Source organism: Geotrypetes seraphini, chromosome 2 (genome assembly GCF_902459505.1).
Source record: "Geotrypetes seraphini chromosome 2, aGeoSer1.1, whole genome shotgun sequence".
NCBI lineage: Eukaryota > Metazoa > Chordata > Amphibia > Gymnophiona > Dermophiidae > Geotrypetes > Geotrypetes seraphini.
This window is the reverse complement of record NC_047085.1, coordinates 95,826,904-95,847,783: the sequence shown is the minus strand read 5'-3', so window position 1 is coordinate 95,847,783 and position 20,880 is coordinate 95,826,904. Positions and strand designations below refer to the sequence as shown.

General features: G+C 39.9%; 1 protein-coding gene across 1 annotated transcript in view; it reads left to right on the top strand.

Moving 5' to 3' along the window:
• Nucleotides 1-20,252, top strand: part of CRISPLD1 (cysteine rich secretory protein LCCL domain containing 1) — a 105,032-nt gene extending 84,780 nt beyond the window's left edge. The window contains exons 11-14 of the mRNA XM_033934912.1: nucleotides 533-605; nucleotides 3,582-3,657; nucleotides 10,587-10,720; nucleotides 20,159-20,252. Coding sequence (XP_033790803.1) covers nucleotides 533-605; nucleotides 3,582-3,657; nucleotides 10,587-10,720; nucleotides 20,159-20,210 — 335 coding nt within the window. The 3' untranslated portion in view covers nucleotides 20,211-20,252. The remainder of the gene's footprint in view (nucleotides 1-532; nucleotides 606-3,581; nucleotides 3,658-10,586; nucleotides 10,721-20,158) is intronic.
• Nucleotides 20,253-20,880: the final 628 nt, after the last annotated feature.

The following is a 20,880-nucleotide window of genomic DNA, read 5'->3' as shown; positions in this document are numbered from 1 at the left end:
ACTAACACAAGCTTTATGGAGGTGTTAGCGTTTAGTGCGCGCGGCAATGTAGCGTGCAAAAAACCGCTAGCTCACCTTATTAAAAGGAGCCCTAAGTTATAACTAAGGCACCTGTATTTAGGCCAGGGTTTTAAAGGACTACAGGTCCTTTAGAGAATCACAGCTAGTAGTACCTAAGTCCTTCACCCCTAAACACTTGGAGTTTGGCACCAGTAGGTGCCAATTGATAAGCGACTATCTTTTGTAGAATCACACCTAAGAAGATAGGCACCTATCACCCAATAAATTTTTATATTTTTCAATTATGAGTGTTGGAACAGCATTGGAGCATTTAGCGCTCCGGGCTGTGGTAGACTCCTTTACCACAACTTAGTAAAAGGAGGGGGGGGAGGGGTAATTTCCTTGTCACAAATTTTCCTTGTTTCAGATTTTGCCCATGACCATCAACAGAAAACCAAGGACATTAGTTACACTAGGTTGACATCATATCCCTAATTCTGTGTTTGATTTTTATGTGTATTCTTTTCTATAGTTCAGGCTGTCACATGTGAAACGACAGTAGAGCAGCTGTGTCCATTTCAGAAACCCGCTTCACACTGTCCAAGGTAGATATCAATTTTGTACCAATCTTGAAATATAGACCAAATATTTTGGAATTTGTGAATATCATCTTTATTGAAATCAATTTTCATTCTGTTTCATTCATGTATCATGTGAATAGTCCAGAAATAGGAAACTCTATTTGCTTGGGGGTACAGTACAAGTCATGTTTTCTCTTAATTTATTATTTTATGCATTTTGGTCCAGGTTTTATAAATGGCAGTGGAATCTACAGGGCTCATAAGCAAAAGTTTAAAACATCTAAAAACCAACCTAAATTGGCACTTGGACGTCCTAATTGCCTGGGATGTTCAAGTGCTGATAAATCAAAACCAACTTTCTGGATGTGCAGCAGCATTTCTAAGCTGCTGTGCATCCAGAGAGCAAAGAAGCATTTTGGGAGGTGTGTTATAGATGGTAATCGGGCGGGCTTCAATCTGGATATACCCCCAGCCATAATCAACACTTTTCTAGAGGGAACTTAGACACCAGCAATTAGACCTGTTTGAGTTGCGTCTAAGTTCCATAAAGGTGCCCAAACTGACAAGAAGACCACTGTAGGATTTAAGGCAGGACCCTCCCCTCCTTACTCCCCTAATGGTCATGACCCCCTCCCACCACTCAAAGAGTGAAACACCCCCTCTCCAAAACCCATAGGTTTCCCATCAGCTGATTGGTGGGTATGTCTACAAATTTTGCTTTTGTACGTTTTTTGCGTGGATGTTTTTATTTTTGAAAATGGGCAAAAAAGGTAGACGTCCTAAGGACCAAAACTTATGCCTTGCTCATTTTCAAAAATAAAAGATAGATGTTTGACAGCTTTGAAAATGAACATTTTTCCTGCTGGGTTTTTAGACGTTTTGCACATTTTTGATTATGCCTCTTTAAGCACCCAGGTTGATGCGCCTAGCTGATCTAGGCACCAATTTAATTTTCTTAATTGACTTAATCGGCACTGATTATTGAAAGCACCATTAAAAAACAATAAAAAAATTGTAAAATAAAATTAATTAGCCCTTCGATGTAGATGTTTATACCGAGGCTTCCACTGGCAAGTAGGCATGGTTAGGGGTGGATTATGGGCATGGTTTCACTTAAGAACACTCATTTATACCAATAAACCCATGGTCTAAATGGCAGTGCGCCTAAGATTTTAATACCTACCAGTATCTAAGAATGCTTTTGCACTGCTAGGAGCGATTCTATAAATGGTGCCTAGTGGATGATTGACAATCACGTTCAATGGCACCTAGGAGCCATTTATAGAATCAGGGTCTTTAAGCTGAACAATTCAGGTCCATTAAAGTATGAAAGAGCACTGGCTTCCAGGTTAACCAAAATATGCAAATCAATTTATAGACCAAATGAATGAACTAGATGAAATGCTTGTGAAAAATGACAGGATTTCACAGACATGGGAGCTAAAGAAGGAAAGAGGGGAAGGAGACATGGCACTGCATCTTGCTGTATGCAAACAAAGAAATATAGGGCTGGACTAATGGGCTGGAAGGAGATATTCGGTAGAAATTAATTGGGTAGCACCACCAAATATCTCTTCTGATTGCTGTAGTACTGTCTGGGTTTTACTGGTGCATTATATGGGTGAAGTCATGGAAGACTTTGAGGATATGCTGGCTCATGCTAATGCCTGCATACCTAACTAGATAGATGGGACTCCACAAAATATTGTTCTATTTTTTCCTGGCTAGGTATGCAGGTCCGACACTGAATATTGGCCAGCAACCACATAATTTCCAGTTCTGCTGAAAACTGAGATATTTAATGCTGGTGCATGGATATTGCCTGGCATTAAATATCCTGGTCGGAAGAGGATGTTTAACTCCACCTTCAAGTTCCTAGGACCACATATCTGGAACAGTCTATGTGCCTATCTGTGACGATTACCCAGGCATTGCCTGTTCAGGAAAAGATTAAAGACATATCTCTTCTCCCAGTAGACTCAACTCGTCCCAGCCCTCCTCATCCCACAGACTGCCATCCTTAAAATGACATGACAATTGGTCCATTTGTCTTTGCAAATTGATTTTTTATCATTTTTTGTTTAATAGTACATACATTTTCTTTGCTTGATGTGCTTTTATTAGTTATGATTTTATTAGTTTATATTATGTGTTCCATATTATTTTTATTTTAGTTTCTATTATGTGTTTCATATTAGTTTATATTATGTGCTTCATATTATTTTTATTATTGTTTTTAACTTGTCATGGCTCAGTAGACTCTTGACAAAGGCATAGATGCCGAAACACTGTCAGTGTTGAGTCTTCGAATCCTCGCAGTGGTACTATCAATAAAGTGAACTTTGAACTTTACACCCATGACTGAATTATTGACATCTCATCCTCATGACTCCTTTGTTGTGCCTTGATTGTCTCATCGTTGAGGCCTCCTTGGGCTCGCTTTTTGGTGTTATTTTTAGTATCTACATATTCCTCCATTCATCCTCGAGTCTCACAATTCTCCTTTTATATTTCTTCCTATCAGTAACATATCTAAAAAAATGTCTTGTCAACCGATTTCATTGTGTTTTGCTCGTCTTGCAAAACACTCGCAAACCGCGTTACTCGCAAACCGAGGATTGACTGTATATGCATTTATATCTGCTTATACTAGTATTTTACAAAGGCCAAGTAGACGCCAACATTCCTTTATAGAATAAGGTACTGTTGATAAGTTTTCAGCCCAACCAAGAAGAGAACGATGTGAAGACATGAAGCTTATAAGTTATTCCACACTTTTCTTGACACTTTTCGTTTCAATGATATGAAATGAAATGAAGTGTGGAATAACTTGTAAGTTTCATGGCTCCACATCATTCTCTTCTTGGTTGGGCTAAGAAATTTTGAGCGGCCCCTCATAGGGTCCCTTTATAGACCTGCCCTCATTGAGTCAATACTATATCATAGAAAGCACTTATAAAAACATTAACTTTGTACATTATATTTTTTTGAAATTTGTAGGGTATATTGTCCGGGCAACTGTATGCAGGCAAACTCACATTATGCACGTGTGATTGGATCTCGTGTTTACAGTGATGTAAGTATCTTTTGCATTATATAAGTGCAGGGTTATAATATAAGTGTTATGGGGTTACTAAGAAAATGTAAAAAGTGGTCTTAGAGCACCCTTATATGATTTCTGAACGCTTAGGTCATTTTTACTTCAGCAGGAAAATTTTCAACTTTTCTTACTAATGGCCATGCGCTAATATTGTCATTAGTGCTTGGCCATTAATAAAAATTGCCATGTGAGCACTTACAAATACCTATTTCCTAGGTGGTAAGGATTCATGCAGTAATCCTGCACTAAGGGGCTGATTTTATAAACTCTGCCTAAATCAGCCAGCGCCTAGAAAAATGGCACTGGCCATGTGTCAATCACATGTAGGCACCATTTAGAGCAGTGGTTCCCAACCCTGACCTGGAGGACCACCAGGCCAGTCAGGTTTTCAGGATAGCCCTAATGAATATGCATGGAGCAGGTTTGTATGCCTGGCACTTCCATTATATGCAGATCTCTCTCATGCATATTCATTTGGGCTATTCTGAAAACCTGACTAGTCTGGTGGTCCTCCAGGACAGGATTGGGAACCACTGATTTAGAGAATCGCAGCTTGCATGTGCCTATGTAAAATCTTAGGTACCTGAAATGTAGGTGAGGGTTTTAAAGACCTATATGGAGCAAAAGTTTTTCGAAAATCCTGCTTTGCGGCGCCTAAGTCATGCTCCACCCATAGAAATGCCCACTTAGACATTAGGCGCCACCAAGCACTATGCAATAGGTGCCTATCACCCAATGAATTTTTTATTTTTTTTACCAATTATTGAGGATATTGAGGTTATTTTGCTAAGTAAGGGCTCCTTTTACTAAACTGCAGAAGAGCTTCTTACTGCAAGCTGGCGAGGTAAATGCTCCGATGCGCATTCAATTCCTATGAGCATCGGAGCATTTACCTCACCAGGCCATGCTAAGAAGCTCTTCCGTGGTTTAGTAAAACCTAATGTAAATTAGTCATCTAACTTTAGGTGCCCTTTATAGAATCAGCCCCTAACTGGTTATCATGAAGTACTGTGGAAACACTAACTCATTAGTGCAGGAATGCTCACTCTCCGCTCCCCTCTAATATGTCCTTACAGCAGGATACCTGAAAATGTCCTGCAGTAAGCTATTTTAAGATATGGTAAGCACACATATGCCATTATTGCTTCTTGCAGTTTTGTAAAAGGACCCCTTTGTGAATTGTAAGATAAGAGTAAAACCTAAATCACTCCCTCCTTTACAAAGCTGTGCTAGCATTTTTAGCGCCGGCCATTTCTTTACAAATGGCAAAATAAAAACAACAGACTGTGGATGGGGATGTCCTGAAAGATGATTTTTATTCGCTCTTCACAATAAAAATACCAATAAAAGTCTGAATTAGTAATACACGTATGATTGTCCTGACGGACCCTACACAGTCCGTGTTTCGGGGTCCGGATGAAGTAGGGTACAAAGATAAAAATATGAGCAAAACGATGTACATGTCTTTGAGCATAAAACCTGAATATGGCTTGAAACAAGCAGAGTGGCGCGTAAAATCGCAGTGAGAAAAATGGCAAGAAATAGATCACATTTGTTTCTTTTTTGTTTTACTGTTGAAAAATTAATTATGATAATTATTTTGGTCTAACTTAAAATGGTTTTCCTGGCTATTCAAAAAATGATCCTAGATATAAGAAGTGGATTGGATGGTAAGTTTTTTACTGGAATGACCTGACTTGACTCTTCTGACAGACGCCTTGTCCGGCATAGCAGAATAATTGCAATGCCTTATGCAGTGTCGTGATATACAACTGGAAATATAACTGTATTCCTAAGGGTTTCAGAACGCATAGACTCTTTATATCATAAGGAAAACAGAGCCAATGAGTTTAAAATGGTGACTGTAGCATAAGTGAAATGACCCTAGGCAAGGGGTAGGCTAGGTGAATGTGATTTCTTTAGCTCTCATCTCAGTGCGTTTTAGTACTTAAATTCCTGTTTTTTTTCTCCACTGAAATTGAATGGAAGTGGATAAAAGGATCTGATTTGTGCTGGGCTGTAGATCTGTCAGACATTTGAGCAGCAATTATTTGGCTCCAGAGGGAGCTGTTCATCTTCTTTGCCAAACTAAGGCTTTCTCCTATGTGTAGTACTGTATTTTAAACAGTAAATTAACAGGCAACAGCAATAATGGTCACTAGCTGCCTACAGAGATAAAGGGAATATAGAAATAGTTACCAGTAGAGTTGGGATACATTAATGGAAAATAAATTGGGTTTTAGAGAATGTAAAGAACTGAAAAGTAGTAGTGTAGTGCTTTTGAAGGCAAAAATTAGCTTCAGCTTCTAGGAAATGTATTCTGGCAGCTTGCTGTGGTTGTTGACCCATAGACTCTGTAGAATGAGTTAGACCATTTTTTTGTGGTTTAATGAAAGCCTTTTATCTCCTGTCTTCAAGGATTTTATTTTTATTTCTAGCCATTAGAGTCAAACTTTAGCTTTCTCTCTTTATTCCCTTTAGAACTTTTCAAATAAAGTGTAAATCATTTGTGTTTCAATTTTGTGATATTCTAGATGTGCTATTGTTTAGCAATTTACTGAAATTATATTTTTCCTTATTAAAAAGCTTTTCTGTCAGTAGCATAAGTATTTCTGTATGCAATAGTCAGGTGATGTGATGTCTGTAATACATTTGGGTCTGACATGTCATATGGCATTTTGTAGAAAACTCACATAAAATCATTAAAAGGAGACTGGACTTCTTTTACAAAGCCACGGTAGAGGTTTCTACTGCGGGCCGGCGAGGCAAATGCTCCAATGCATTTACCTCACCAACCCATGGTAGAAACCTCTACTGCAGTTTTGTAAAAGCCAGCGTTTATTTGCAAGGATGGATCCAGAATTAAGGGCTACTTTTACTGAATAGTGCTAGAGGTTTTTCTAGCTCAGGCTGGTGAAGTACCAAATGCTCCAATGCTCATAGAATTCCTATCACCATTTGAGCATTTACCTCACCGGCCCGGCCTAAAATCCTCTAGCGCCATTCAGTAAACCCAGCATAACTAGATAATGGATAAAGGATTTGAATGAATAATTAATATTTGGGGAAAAATGATTTCAGTAAGTGAATGAGATTCACTGCCAGTAAATCTGATATTATGCTTTTTTTTTTTTTAATAACTTGTCTTAAGAGCTTATCCAGAGGTGTATTTTCTGGTTATGGTTAAAAAATGGTCAGATCTGCCTGGAAAATGATGCAGAATGACACTTTTCTAGCAATTGTAGAATAATTATTTGCCATTTATATATACTCATATATATATATTTGTATAAACTGCATATATATATATATATATATATAAAAATAGCAATTTTTGGAAATGGTGTGTATACATATTGTTACCATATATGCCAATGGCATACAGAGATTTCAAAGAGGCATGGTTTAGACCAGTGATCTCAAACTTTGCAGCCCAGGGACAAAATGCAGCCCACCAGGTACTATTTTGAGGCCCTTGGTATGTTTATCATAATCACAAAAGTAAAATAAAACAGTTTCTTCATCATATGTCTCTTTAGCTATAAATTACAATATTATTATTAAAACTTAGCCATAAGGAAATATTTATAAACTATAAAGAGTTTTACCTCATGCAAAATTGTCATTTCTTTAATAAGACATTAACTATTTTTTCTGAGGCCCTCCAAGTTCCTACAAATCCAAAATGTGGCCCTGCAAAGGGTTTGAGTTTGAGACCACTGGTTTAGGCGGTCTTTCAAACTACAATATATATTAGGATGTATCAATTTTAAGGGTAGATTTTTATTTTTATAAACTTTTACAAATGACTAATGACCAAATTATGCAGTTCTGTATGATGAATCTAAATCTATCTTAAAGCGAGTCTTATCTAAAACAAATCACAGTTGAAATACGTAGAAATTAAATAAGAACATAAGAATAGCCTTACTGGGTCAGACCAATGGTCCATCAAGCCCAGTAGCCCATCCTCACAGTGGCCAATTCGGGTTACAAGTACCTGGTAAAACCCCAAAGACTATCAACATTCCATGCTACCAATCCAGTGCAAGCAGTGGCTTTCCCCATGTCTTTCTCAATAACAGACAGGACGTTTCCTCTAGGAAATTGTCCAAACCTTTCTTAAAACCATTTACACTATCCGCTATTACCACAACCTCTGTCAACACTTTCTAGAGCTGAACTATTATCTGAGTGAAAAAATATTTCCTTCTATTGGTTTTAAAAGTATTTCCTTGTCACTTCGAGTATCCCCTAGTCTTTGTAATTTTTGATTGAGTGAAAAATTGATTCACTTGTACCCATTCTACTCCATTCAGGATTTTGTAGACTTTAATCATATCTCCCCTCAGCCATCTCTTTTCTAAGCTGAAGAGCCCAAACTTTTTTAGTCCTTCCTCATACGAGAGGAGTTCCATCCAGTTTATGATCTTGGTTGCTCTTCTTTGAACCTTTTCTTGTGCAGTGTAATTTGACTAACATTACATTCCTGGATGTGGAAATCAAGAGGATTGATAATGTGTTAACTACGACTGTACATTGAAAATCCATTGATAGGAATTTGGTGTTGCATTTCAATAGCTTCCATCCTCTTCATCTCAAGCGAAGTCTTCCAGTCTGCTTAACAAAAGATTGCAAAAAATGATTAAAAAAAAAAAATATCAAACAAAGGTTTAAGAAGAGAACCAGACCCAGACACAATAGGCCTACTAAGAGGATGGTCCAGTTGCTTGTGTATTTTTGGAAGCGTGTATAATACAGGACATCTTGGACTGGTCACAGAAAATTTGCTGGCTTCTTCCCACATGGATTTCAACCTTGCTTTAATTCTAACCTGACTGTTTATAACAGGACCATTGAATTTTAGATTTGCTTTGAAGATCGCCGACAGAAAGGATACCAAATCCCTCCTGCTGGAACCCCCCCCCCCCACTCCTATAGATCACAGCAAGAAGGATGCCCAGTCTCTCCTGCCTGGCAACTCCACATAGATTGCAGCAGGAGGGATGCAAACTCCCTCCTGATGGAACCCATCCACCCACCTCATAGATCGCAGCAAGAGGGAGACCCAGTATCTCCTGCCAGAAACCCCCCCCGTCCCCCTATAGAACATGCTGCCCTCCAGGCCCCCCACCTCCCAACCCACACTAGAACCCCTCCTAACCCTACCCAAATCCCCCAGACATCCCCCTGGACACCTCCTGACCTTTTTTGAAGACCGACCGGATAGGTCTTCCCTCCGTCTGTCCAGCAGGCCCGCCTCCATCTGAATGAAGTGGGCCTGCCCCTTCACGGTGCAAAGTGAGATGTATCAGGGAGGGACCTAAGGCCTTGCTCATAGGAAGTGCCTTAGGCATCTAGTCCAACTGGAATCTTAGGTTGGCCCGTGCCTAAAACCCCTCTCAAGGATGTGGCTTTAAGCGCCTGGGCCAAACGGAATCATAGGAAAGAGGGAAGTAATCCATAAGTTCAGTGCTGGGATCTAGCTAATGATCAGTTCTGAATATCCATATATAGTAGTAGGTCATGGCAATAATCCAGATAGTGAACTGCTGACATTCAATGCTAATAGCCATGCAGATAACTTAGTGCAGCCTTTTTGCTGCTCTAAATCAGTGGTTCTTAAACCTGTCCTGGGGGACCCCTAGCCAGTCAAATTTTCAAGATATCCCTAATAAATATGCATAAGGCAGATTTTCATATGATGGAGGTGACAGGCATGCAAATCTGCCTCATGCATATTGTATGCATATTCATTAGGGATATCTTGAAAACCTAACTGCCTGGGGGTCCTCCAGGACAGGTTTAAGAACTACCGCTCTAAGTTATGCAGATAGTTATCCACTATCACCAATATCCCCCATATTCTATAGTTGGTACATAAATTGTGCATGCAAACTTGAACATGCATCCAATTTGAGTGCATAATTTAATTGAGTGATGAACCAATTAGTTTCAATAATTGGGTGCTATGTGGATCCAGAAAGGGGGTGTGGCCATGGGCAGGGCTTGGGCATTCCAGGGATTTACACGCAGTGTTACAAAATACACCAGATCTGTGCCTAATTTAGGAGCAGTGATTTATACCAGGTTTCAGTTGGTATAAATCCTCACACCTAAAAGCTAAGCATGGATCCCATTGCCATATGCTCTTCTTTAAACGACACCTAATTGCCTTGCTGACCATTTTACTTTTACCAGATCTAGACGTTCACAACTTTATTTGCATTTCCTTCTGTAAAAGGCTGCTTATTTAAACAATATGTCCACCATTTACTTTCATTTCAAGCAGTTAGTTGGAATGCTGACTTTTGCCAGTTATTAGATAATTAAAATTCGTATTTGCTTTTTAGGAAATTATTGAAAGCTTATCTATTTGTAAATTTTTTGGGAAAATTGACGATTTGTATTTCACTCTGTCCTCTTTTATTTTGTTAACCGCAATGATCTGCAAGGTATTGCAGTATATAAATAAATTTTATGTTATGTTATCCATCTTGGAGTATCATTTATAGAATAACTCTTAATGCTTATTTCCCCTCTCCTTTACAAAGCCATGCTTGCGTTTTTAGTGCTAACCACCATGGTAACAGCTTTGACACTCATAGAATTCCGATGAGCGTCTGAGCTGTTACCACAGCGGCCAGTGCTAAAAATGCTAGTGTGGCTATGTGAAGGAGGAGGTTTATTTGGTGCCGACTACCTCAAACCTTATACCACAGACTCACCTACTCCTGCCAGAACCTTTCTTCCTGGCATTATTTTAGTGGGTAAAGGACCACTTTGACATATGCCATAGATTGAAAAATTAATTGTATGGTTTTTTAGCAGTTCATCTGAGCTGTTTTCCAGATGATGCTTTTCAAAAGCAGTTTGCACTGAAAACACTTTTTTCTTTGTTTCAGCTATCCAGTATCTGCCGTGCTGCGGTGCATGCTGGAGTATTACGTAATCAGCAAGGCGGCTACATTGATGTCATGCCAGTAGACAAAAAGAAACAGTACATTGGTTCATTTCAAAATGGAATCTTTTCAGAAAGGTACTGCCTATCTTTATTTGAGGTTGATATTTAAAACAATGTATGTGTTTACTACTTGGGATCTAGCTAGATACTTGAGACCTGGGTTAGCCACTGTTGGAAACAGTTTTCTGGGCTTGATGGACCTTGGGTCTGTCCCAGTATAGCAATTCTTATCTTCTTAGTTTACTTTTGGAAATGGTGGTTAAAGATGGATGACAGCGAAATGTATACAAGTCTACATTAATATCCATATTTCTTAAGAAATGGTTTTGGGGTCCGATGGTTAGTACATAGAGCTTTGAGACTATACTGTACTATCAGTTTGTGTCATCCTGATTATGTAACATGAGCTTCCTGTACTGCTTTGGTTGTAACTTATACCATAGGATACTTCTTTGATTACATACTGTTATATTGATTCATCTGGTTTGTGTATATAAAATTTTATGGGTCATTACAATATGTTTTGAGCTCATCAAGATATCCTAATTTTTCATAGCACCTCAATGATTGTCATCTGTTCGTTTGTACTGGTCACCTAATTATGAGTCCATACAATCCAATAAAAACATGATCGGGTCAATATATAAATTACCATGGTCAATACTTCTTGTAAATAATGGCTGTGGTATTTTAATTGTCCAATAAATCCAGTGCCACTCTCTACAGAAGCAGTGGTGCTGAAGATGTACTTAGTGGGGACAAGCACTGGTGGATGGTGGTGATATTCAGCCTCTATCTGGATAGCATTATGACATCCTTTTTTACCGTCCTACCTTTAAATGCATAGCTATCTGAGCTGAATATCACTGAGTGTCTGTAGAGTTAGATGCTGTACCATTCCTCCACTTCCGTAGTATCCAGGTAGGACTGAAATGGTTTGTAAGAATTTTCAGCAACATTTTCCATGTGGAGTGCAATTGTATAAACCAGGTGCTTGCATCTACATACTCTTTGTGCATGTATGAGTATATGCATAGAATACCAACACAAATGTAAGTGTGCACTTGTGAAAGTTCCAGATTGGCGCCTAAGTGCTTATCTATAACGCCACATTAGTGGTGTAGTAAGGGTGGGTGGGAGGGGTAGACCGCCCTGGGTGTCGTCTTTGCCGGTGCCTCTCCTCTTCTCTGTCCCCCCTGCGTTCCTCTTTAAACATTCGCTGGCATGAGCACCATCTTCTACCTGCTGCTCAAGCCGGCTTTAGCCCCCTTCTGACATCACAACCTGGTCGTGGGACCCGGTTGTGACATCAGAAGGCAGCCGACACCGGCACAAGCAGCGGGTGGAAGATGTTGATTGCACTAGTGAAAAGGTGTGCAGGGGTGCCCAAGCGGAAGGGAAGAATGGGAAGAATGGGATGCAGGGTGCCACCGCCCCTGGCGCCAACCTTCCTCGCTAGAGAGCATAGCAGGACATGGGCAGGATTCTCCTTTACATGCCTAACTTACAGAATACAGTAAGTTGCATGCATCTCTGCCACATTTATGTGCCCAGGGTTATGCTAGATCTGTGGCTGGTGAAACTGCGGGCATGTAAATGCTGTGTTACGTTAGTATTTTATAATAGCACATAGGTGCCCAAATGCCATTACAGAGCACAATGAATGACTCCTAGCACTACCAAAATGCTTAGTAATATAGAAAAGGTTTGTCCACTTATAGACTTGTCAGCTATCTCCCACTGAATATCAGACTCGCTGGCCAGCCCAGTCACCACCAAATAGCTGGTCACCACCAAATTTTAATTGGCTGGCCTGCTAAGGCATTTGGCCAGATAGACCAGTCTAAAAGCCAGATCTATCTTTGGCATTAAATATCCAGGATTGCCACTGACTACAGGAGGCAGCTGGGCTGCCTCCTTCAGTTTAATATCAGGCCCATTGAGATCTTTAAGTGTGTTCTCACATGCTTTATGATGAAGACCACTGACCATTTGAGTAGCTGTTTTCTTGATTGAATCTATCCATTTTATGTTTTTTTGAAGGTACGGTCTACAGAATTGTTCATAGTTCTCTAAATGAGGTCTCATCCGAAGCAATATAGTCTTTTTCCTCCTGGCAATTCCTCTCCCTATACACTCAAGCATCCTTCTGGTCACCTTAATATCATCACTTTCAATCACCCCTAAGTCCCACTCTTTTTTCATGCACAGAAGTACTTCACTCCCTAAACCAGTGTCCCTCAAACAGTGTGCCACGGCATAGTAGTGTGCCCCAAAGAGATTCCAGGTGGGCCACGAGAGATTCCAGAATTTTACTTTATTTTAAAAAATTCCCTTCATAAATATACACTAGAATAGATTACATGTATGTAATGTATGCAAGGGTCTGTCAATATTATGAGTGTCTGTGTGTGTCAAGGATGCAACCGCCCAGACAAGCATCATTCTTTGACGTGATTGGTCCTTGAAAATTAACAGCAAGTAGTTTTAGGTTTATTTTTTATGCAGTAGTTAGCCTAAATTGAGCACCAAAGTAATCAAGGCTTTGTTACCATTTGGATTTTCTATTTTTGCAAAGTTGGATTTTCAGTTCTGACAGAAATTAAATCGAAAAAAGAGAGAGACTGCAGATGGTGGATGATAAAATCGTGTTTGCTTGTTGACCATTGAGACGCGTTTTCGGTTAATTTGCACTCAAAAACAAGCACATCCATCAAATTGATTAGCAATTATATCTATTTTAGTTTCACAGTTGTTACAATTACCCATACATAGCTTAAATAAATTTAAATAAATAATTCTCAAATTTACCCCCTCCTTTACAAAGCCGCACTAGTCTTTTTAATGCCAGCCGTGTCGGTAACAGCACAGATGCTCATAGGAATTCTATGAGCTTTGGAGCTGTTACCACGGCGGCTGGCGCTAAAAATGCTAGCATGACTTTGTAAAGGATGGGTTAATTTTTTGTTGGTTTTACAATTTTATAATTTCAATTATACAGATCATTTTACTAGGGCGCGCTAAACGCTAACGTGTCCATTATATCCTATGGGCGCGTAAGCATTTAGCGCATGCTGAAACATCTAGTGCGCCTTAGTAAAAGGGCCCCAGAATGAATCCCCAAAACATTTGCTCCATTTAGGGCTCCTTTGACTAAGCTGCGGTAGAGTTTTTAGCACGCGATGCAGATTAGTGTGCGCTAACCCCCGCGCTACGCAGAGAAACTAACACAACTCAATGCAGGTGTTAATGTCTAGCGCGTGGCAATTTAACGTGCTCTAAGTGCACACTAAAACCGCTAGCGCAGCTTAGTAAAAGGAGCCCTTAGGGCTCCTTTTAGTAAGCTGCAGTAGCGTTTTTAGTGCGTGCTGCAGATTAGCATGCGCTAACTCCCGCGCTACGTGACAAAACTAACGTTAGCTCAATGGAGGCATTAGCGTCTGGCGTGCGTGGCAATTTAGTGTGCGTTTCCACAATGCTTTAGAGCACAGGTGTCAAAGTCGGTCCTCGAGGGCCGCAATCCAGTCGAGTTTTCAGGATTTCCCCAATGAATATGCATGAGATCTATTTGCATACAATGAAAGCAGTGCATGCAAATAGATCTCATGCATATTCATTGGGGAAATCCTGAAAATCCGACTGGATTGCGGCCCTCGAGGAGGGACTTTGACACCCCTGCTTTAGAGTAATAGATCACTTACAGGTCATTGACCTGGGGGTCCGCCGCGGGAGCAGACTGCTGGGCTTGATGGACCTAAGGTCTGACTCGGCAGAGGCAAAGCTTATGTGTATATAGGCTTATGTGCCAGAGCTAAAAAAAGTTTGAGACACTGCCCTAAACTGTATTGTTCCCGTGCTCTTTTTTTTTCCCTAATCTCTTTCATCTTATATTGACATCAGTCCTCTTCTTCTGTTTTACATACCTATTTAACCTGTGATGCCAAAATTTTAGAAAATTATTATTATTATTTCTCAAGTTTTTGTACAAATCTACAAGCAGAAACTCTCTTTTGTAAAAGCATATAACTGCATTGGCAATCTCAAGTCAAGTTCAGTGTTTTAACCATAAGACCATGCCATGTTCCAAACATAATAAAATTTAGAACATAAATATGGGAAGGAATGGAAAATTATAAGTTTCAGTTTCTCTCAAGAAAATATATATAACTTACAAGAAAACATTTGCAGAAAAATTAAAATGGGTGCCATAGGATAGTGTTTGTAGAGATCAGGAGGGTTATTGCAAAGGAATTTGCCAGAGTAACTAAGCAGTTATTTGGGTAAATTTCCCTGGCTGAAAAATTTCCCCCTTTCACCAGCCAAAAGTACATGTACTATTTCAGAGTGAATTTATTTTAACCATGTGTAGCACACAGACGGTTAATAAATAAACGGAGTGCTCTTGGGGTGGGCCCCAAAGTGACCGGCTGGGGCAGGAGCTGGTTAAGTGGAAGACAACGGAGGGTAGTTGACGGTGGAAATTGCTCTGAGGAAAGGGATGTTACCCGTGGTGTGCTTCAAGGTTCTGTTATTGGGCTTGTTCTTTTTAACATTTTTACAAGTGATATTGCTGTAGGGCTGTCAGGTAAGATTTGCCTCTTTGCGGATAATACCAAAATCTGTATTAAAGTAGACACCCTGGGTGGTGTAAATGACATGAAGAAAGACCTAGCTAAGCTTGAAGAATGGTCTGAAATTTGGCAGCTAAAATTTAATGCTATGGAATGCAAGATCATGAATTTGGGCTGCAAAAACCTGAAGGAACGGTACAGTTTAGGACGCGAAGAACTTTTGTATACGGAGCAACAAGAAAAAAATCCAACGAAATCTGCAGTAAAACCACCAAAACAGGAAAAAACAAACAAAAACTGCAGACTGTGTACAAGATTGCAGGCAACATTTGTTGTACCAAAGTTAAAATGCAGTAATATAAAACCTTTTTACCAACCAAGAGACCCGACACGGTCCATGTTTCGGACAACACACCTTCGTCAGGGGTCCATGGTAAATAAGGTATAAAATGTACCGCAAAGAATAAAGATAACAACAAGTGCCTGTATGATTCATTCAAAAAAAATCGCTGCCACAATCAGATCAGCGGCCACGTTTATCTGAAATGTAGACCAGCATTTTGCTGGTCTACATTTGATGTGCCAATTGCGGCCCTAGTGAGACGCCTAGGGCAGCCTAAGCTCACCTAAGACCACGTCCACGCCTAGCCTTAGGCGATCTTAGGTGGCCCTATGTGCCTCTGTAGACTCATGAAAATGCCTTCAATGTAGGTGACCCTCCTCGGGGCTTTAAAAAAAATGTGCATCCTGATTGAACGCCTATCAATGCCTACAATCGGGTCAGTTTATTTAGCAAACACCTGTTTGTTTGTTTGTTTTTACTGCAAACATGAGATTTCATAAAAGAAATGCAGTTCAGCTGCAGTGACACCAAAAGCCTCTGGTTTAGAACAGTTGCTGCTTGCAAAATCACCAAACCCTTCCAATTCACTATTCCCACTATAAATTGTATAAAATGTGCATTTGCTGCAGGTTGTAACACAGGTTTTAAAACTGATATACCACTGTAATGACATTGCCACAGGGTTTTTAAGCTGCTGACAGCTGTAGGGAGAAGTAGGCCCACATATTCAATGATAGGCCATGTCAGGACACATTAAATATTTAGTGTTAGTCACTGACCCAGAAGTTATGTGGATGACAGACAATATTCATTACTGGTTTCTCTATAAGGTAAGTGGGCTAAGATAGGACTACCTTTATTTCTATCTGTCTGCTTAGGTGTGTGGACTGTAACACTGAGTATGTCTAATGCCTGCATAACTGTTGGCTCCTCCCCCAACTACACCCACAGACTGCCTCAGCATTAATCAAGCAGTTCTGCAGTCGTCAAAGCCAGTATTCAGTGGCATTGGTTATTTATTTATTTTTCTATACCATTCATAGCAGTTTTACATGAATTTATTCAGTTACTCAAGCATGTTATCTATTGATAACAACCCCAGACTACGAGATGTTCAGAAAGGAAATAAAAACTATAGTCTTCAAGAAATCCCTTAATAAAGCTTAATATCATGAATACTCCTTCTTACCATCCCCTCCCCAACCCCTGATCCTTCTTATCCCTCTCTTGGAAACCTTCTCTGATCTAACTTTGTAACCCTTCTTCCATAACTCTTTTTGTAATCCGCTTTGAACCGAAAGGTAATGGCGGAATAGAAATCTGTAATGTAATGTAATGTACCTAGGGCAATTGGGGAATTAAGGGATCCTTTTACTAAGGTGCGCTAGGGTTTTTAGCGCACGCAGGAAATTACCATATGCTACGCTTCTAGAACTGGCGTTAAGGTCTAGCACGCGCGGCAATGTAGCACGTGCTATTCCACGCGTTAAAACCCTAACGCGGCTTAGTAAAAGGAGTCCTTAGTGACTTGTCCAGGGTAACAAGGAGCAGTGTGGGTTTGAACCACAACCTCAGGGTGCTGATGCTGTAGCTTTAACCACTGCACCACACTTCCAGCTGCTGAATATTGGCATATGAGATGCTGAGTGCCATTTAACCAGGTAAAAGCCTTTCCTATTTGATTATAGGGCTCATTTTCAAAAGAGAAAGATGTTCAAAAAAGTGGTATAAATGGGCAGATAGAGTTTTTCTCACCAAACCCTTCCAATTCACTATTTTTGAAACCCATTTTCTAGATGAATATCTATGCTTTTGAGCAGTAGTTTGTCTAAATCTCAAGGGGGAATGTTAGAGGTGTGGCATGGGTGGGACTAGGGCAGGCTTATGACTTCGACATTTTTCTGCCATAATCAAACATTTCAGAAGACATCCAGGTTACAGTTTGGACGTCTGGGGCTAGACCTATTTTAAAAATGAATAAGGGAGAAGCAGGTGCCCAAACTGACTAGATAACCACTGGAGGCTGACTCCCCTCCTACCCTCCAAAGATTTAAAAGAAACAGTACATATCTCTCTCTATGAAAGCTGCAGATATGGTCAGTCCTCGTAGAGTAGCAACCAGGTGTCTGGAGTAGTAGTGGACCCCAGAAAAGTGGATCCAGGCCCATATCCCTCCATAACTAGTACACTTATGGTGGAAATTGTGTGTCCACCAAAACCCTTCTGTACTGACATATAGATGACACCTGCAGGCAAAAGAGCTATTGGGGTGGTAGACAGATGGGTACAGTAGGTTTTGGGGAGGTTTTGGAGGGTTTCCATGTGTACTTTGGACCTTTTAATGTGAAGTTCACTACAGTGCCCTCTAGGGTGCTCTGCTGGGATGTCTGTGTTTCCAGACTACCAAAAAATGCTGGCCCCTCCTACATCCCAATAGCTTATTTTTTGTGTTTTGCATTTGGGCATTTTATTTTTGAAAATGGTAAAAAAAAAAGACACTGCAATAAGGGCAAACACGGCTAGAAATGGTCATTTTTGAAAAAACCAAGATAGACATTTTGTAGTTTTGAAAATGGACATTTTCTCTATCCAATATTTGGATGTGTTGCCGAAAACTTTCAAAGTCGGACTTAGATGTCATATCAAAAATGGCCCTCCACATCTCTTTGAATACCATACCTGCCCAGTATTCTAAATTGAATCCTGCAACCCATATTAAAGATCCCAGAGAAATGTAGCTATTTACTATGCTCTGCAAGGTGGTTAGTGTGGGAGTTTACTCCATAACCCCCATCCTCACCTCAAGTACCACCTCCAACCCCCATCCTTCAAACAAAACCCCTCACTCCCTGCCTCTTTCACGTCACTAACAACGATCCGATCACTGAGCTCAGGCACTCCTCTCCCTCTCTATTTACTAACACATAGACACAGACATACAGTACATAACAAAAATAAAACCTGACAATGGTTATAGTGGGACTATTGTTTCCTCCACCTTGTCATAGCCTCACTGAAATGCCTCATGCTTGCATGTGGTTTGGCAGAGAAAACACGGTCAAGTGGCAGTATTTTATATATGACACTTTGACAGCAGGAAGGAAATCAGACTGTGTTGGAGCCTAGAGGGCAATGAGTCAGACAGCTGTATGGGGAAAAGCTCAAGAGAAGCCTAGCAATCATGTTTCTACTATTGCAAGGAGCTGGGCCTGGTGCTTGATTTTAAGAGATGGCAATTGAGTCTTAGAAACACAGGGCTCAAAATTTAGCCTACAGCAGTGGGAGTTTTTTTTTTTCACTACTGATAAGAGTTATTAGCTTAGCTGTTTAACTGCCACAGAAAATTAGAGGCTAGCCTAGATTAAGCAATTTAAACAGTCAGCATCAACTAAATCACTTTGAATATCAGCCAGACAATCTTTATTCCAAGGGGGAATATTATTTCATTAAAGAGTCCCAGAGATAGGGGAAACCTAGAGATAAAATCATTTTTCAGAGGAATAGTGGCTGTGGGGAGGGAGTGGGAGTGCAGAGGCCCAATCAGAATGCTCTTTGACAGCTCCTGCATAATGTAATAACTCTTCTATCATGGGATACTCAACTCTACTTGAGCAAGTATTGTTTTCCTTGGTTTGAAGGGCTGTGATAAGCTTTATAGGTCATTTAAATATCAAGAGGGATGTTTTATGGTTAATGTTAACACTTGTGGGTTTTAAGTAAGGCTAGTTTTAGGTCAGTTGTGCAAGCTGTACTACTTTCTTACCTGGATTACTGCAATTCACTCTACTGTGGCATAATAGAAAAAGAGTACAAGAGATTGCATGTACAGCGAAATACAGCATTGTGAAACTAGAGATGATCAGGAGTACAAATTATGTAATACTGGTAAATTAAATAAACTGGTGATCAATTTTGATTAGACAGCAAAATACAGCAGCCAGACTGATTTTTTGCCTAAACCAATCTAACAGAGTTAGTCCACTGCTGAGGGAGTTGCACTGTCTACCCATTAAAAAGATAATCTAATTTAAGGTTGCTGGTATATTCCATAAAGCAGTATATAGAGAAAACAATTATGAGTTTCTTGTATAGCTCAAGATCGACACAGTTTTTTAAGTTGACCTTTCCATCTCCTTTACATGTTCGCCAGAAAACGATACATGAATCTACTTTTGAATTCCAAGGCCCCAACGTTTGGAATAATCTGCCACTGTGTTTATGTCAACTGGACTCGCATTACCAATTCAGGAAAATGATAAAGACATAAATCTTCTCTCTTTAACATATCTAATGGTTTCAGAATCTTTTTTGTAAATCACGTTGAATCCTTATTGAAAATTGTGGGATATAAGAAACTGTATGGTGTGGTACCTTAATACCTAAACATAGAGTAACACGCTTCATCAGTAATATCTTTTAGTACATACTTAGGCAGCCATTTTGATTAAGATGAAAATTAAATAAAAGAAAAGTAGAACTGGATGTACCAGGATAGTGTTTCATACATACTGACTGAATTATATCAGTATGCAAGTTCTGTTTTGAATGAAGAGAGCCTTCTTATTTATTTATATTTACTTTTCTTTTTTTGTTTTGTAGTTTACAGAATCCACCAGGAAGCAAAGCATTCAGAGTATTTTCTGTCCTCTAAGTTCACCAAACCTGTTTGAAACAATGAAGAAAGAACAACAAACAAAAACATGAAGCCAGAGCGCCTGCTGGGAAGAAGTCAGCAAAATTTATCTGGCCCTATTCATAAATTGGGGATGATTTTATAATTGTGCAGACACATAGAATGCGCTTACTTTTTCCCTGTATAAGTACCTGCAAATTCTCAAAACCAAAGCATGTGCATACTTCAACTTTGAAAGTTAACTTAATGCACATATATTTACACCAGCTCTTTAGCATGAAGCATTTAGGGGTAATGCTATAACAGTGTGCCTATATTTAGGTGCCCAGAGGTCACCTGATTGACAAATTCTATAAAGGAAAATAGGTTCCTATGCTCCTTTATAGAATACTAGCATAACTGGATAGCTAAGTATGTATGTGCTTAAGTGCAAGCACTTATGCCAGCCATAGGGATGGTGCGAGCACTTAAGTCAGCCATATGATCATGCCTAAGTGCTTGAGACAGTGGCGTATTAAGGGGGGGGGATGGGCCGCCCCAGGCGCTGTCTTCGCGAGGGGTGCCGGCACCTCTCTGCCACCCCGCATACCTCTTGAAATATTCACTGGCGCGAGCAGCATCTTCCACTTGCTGCTAGCGCCGGCCTCAGCTCCCTTCTGACATTATTTCCTGGTTGCGGGACCAGGAA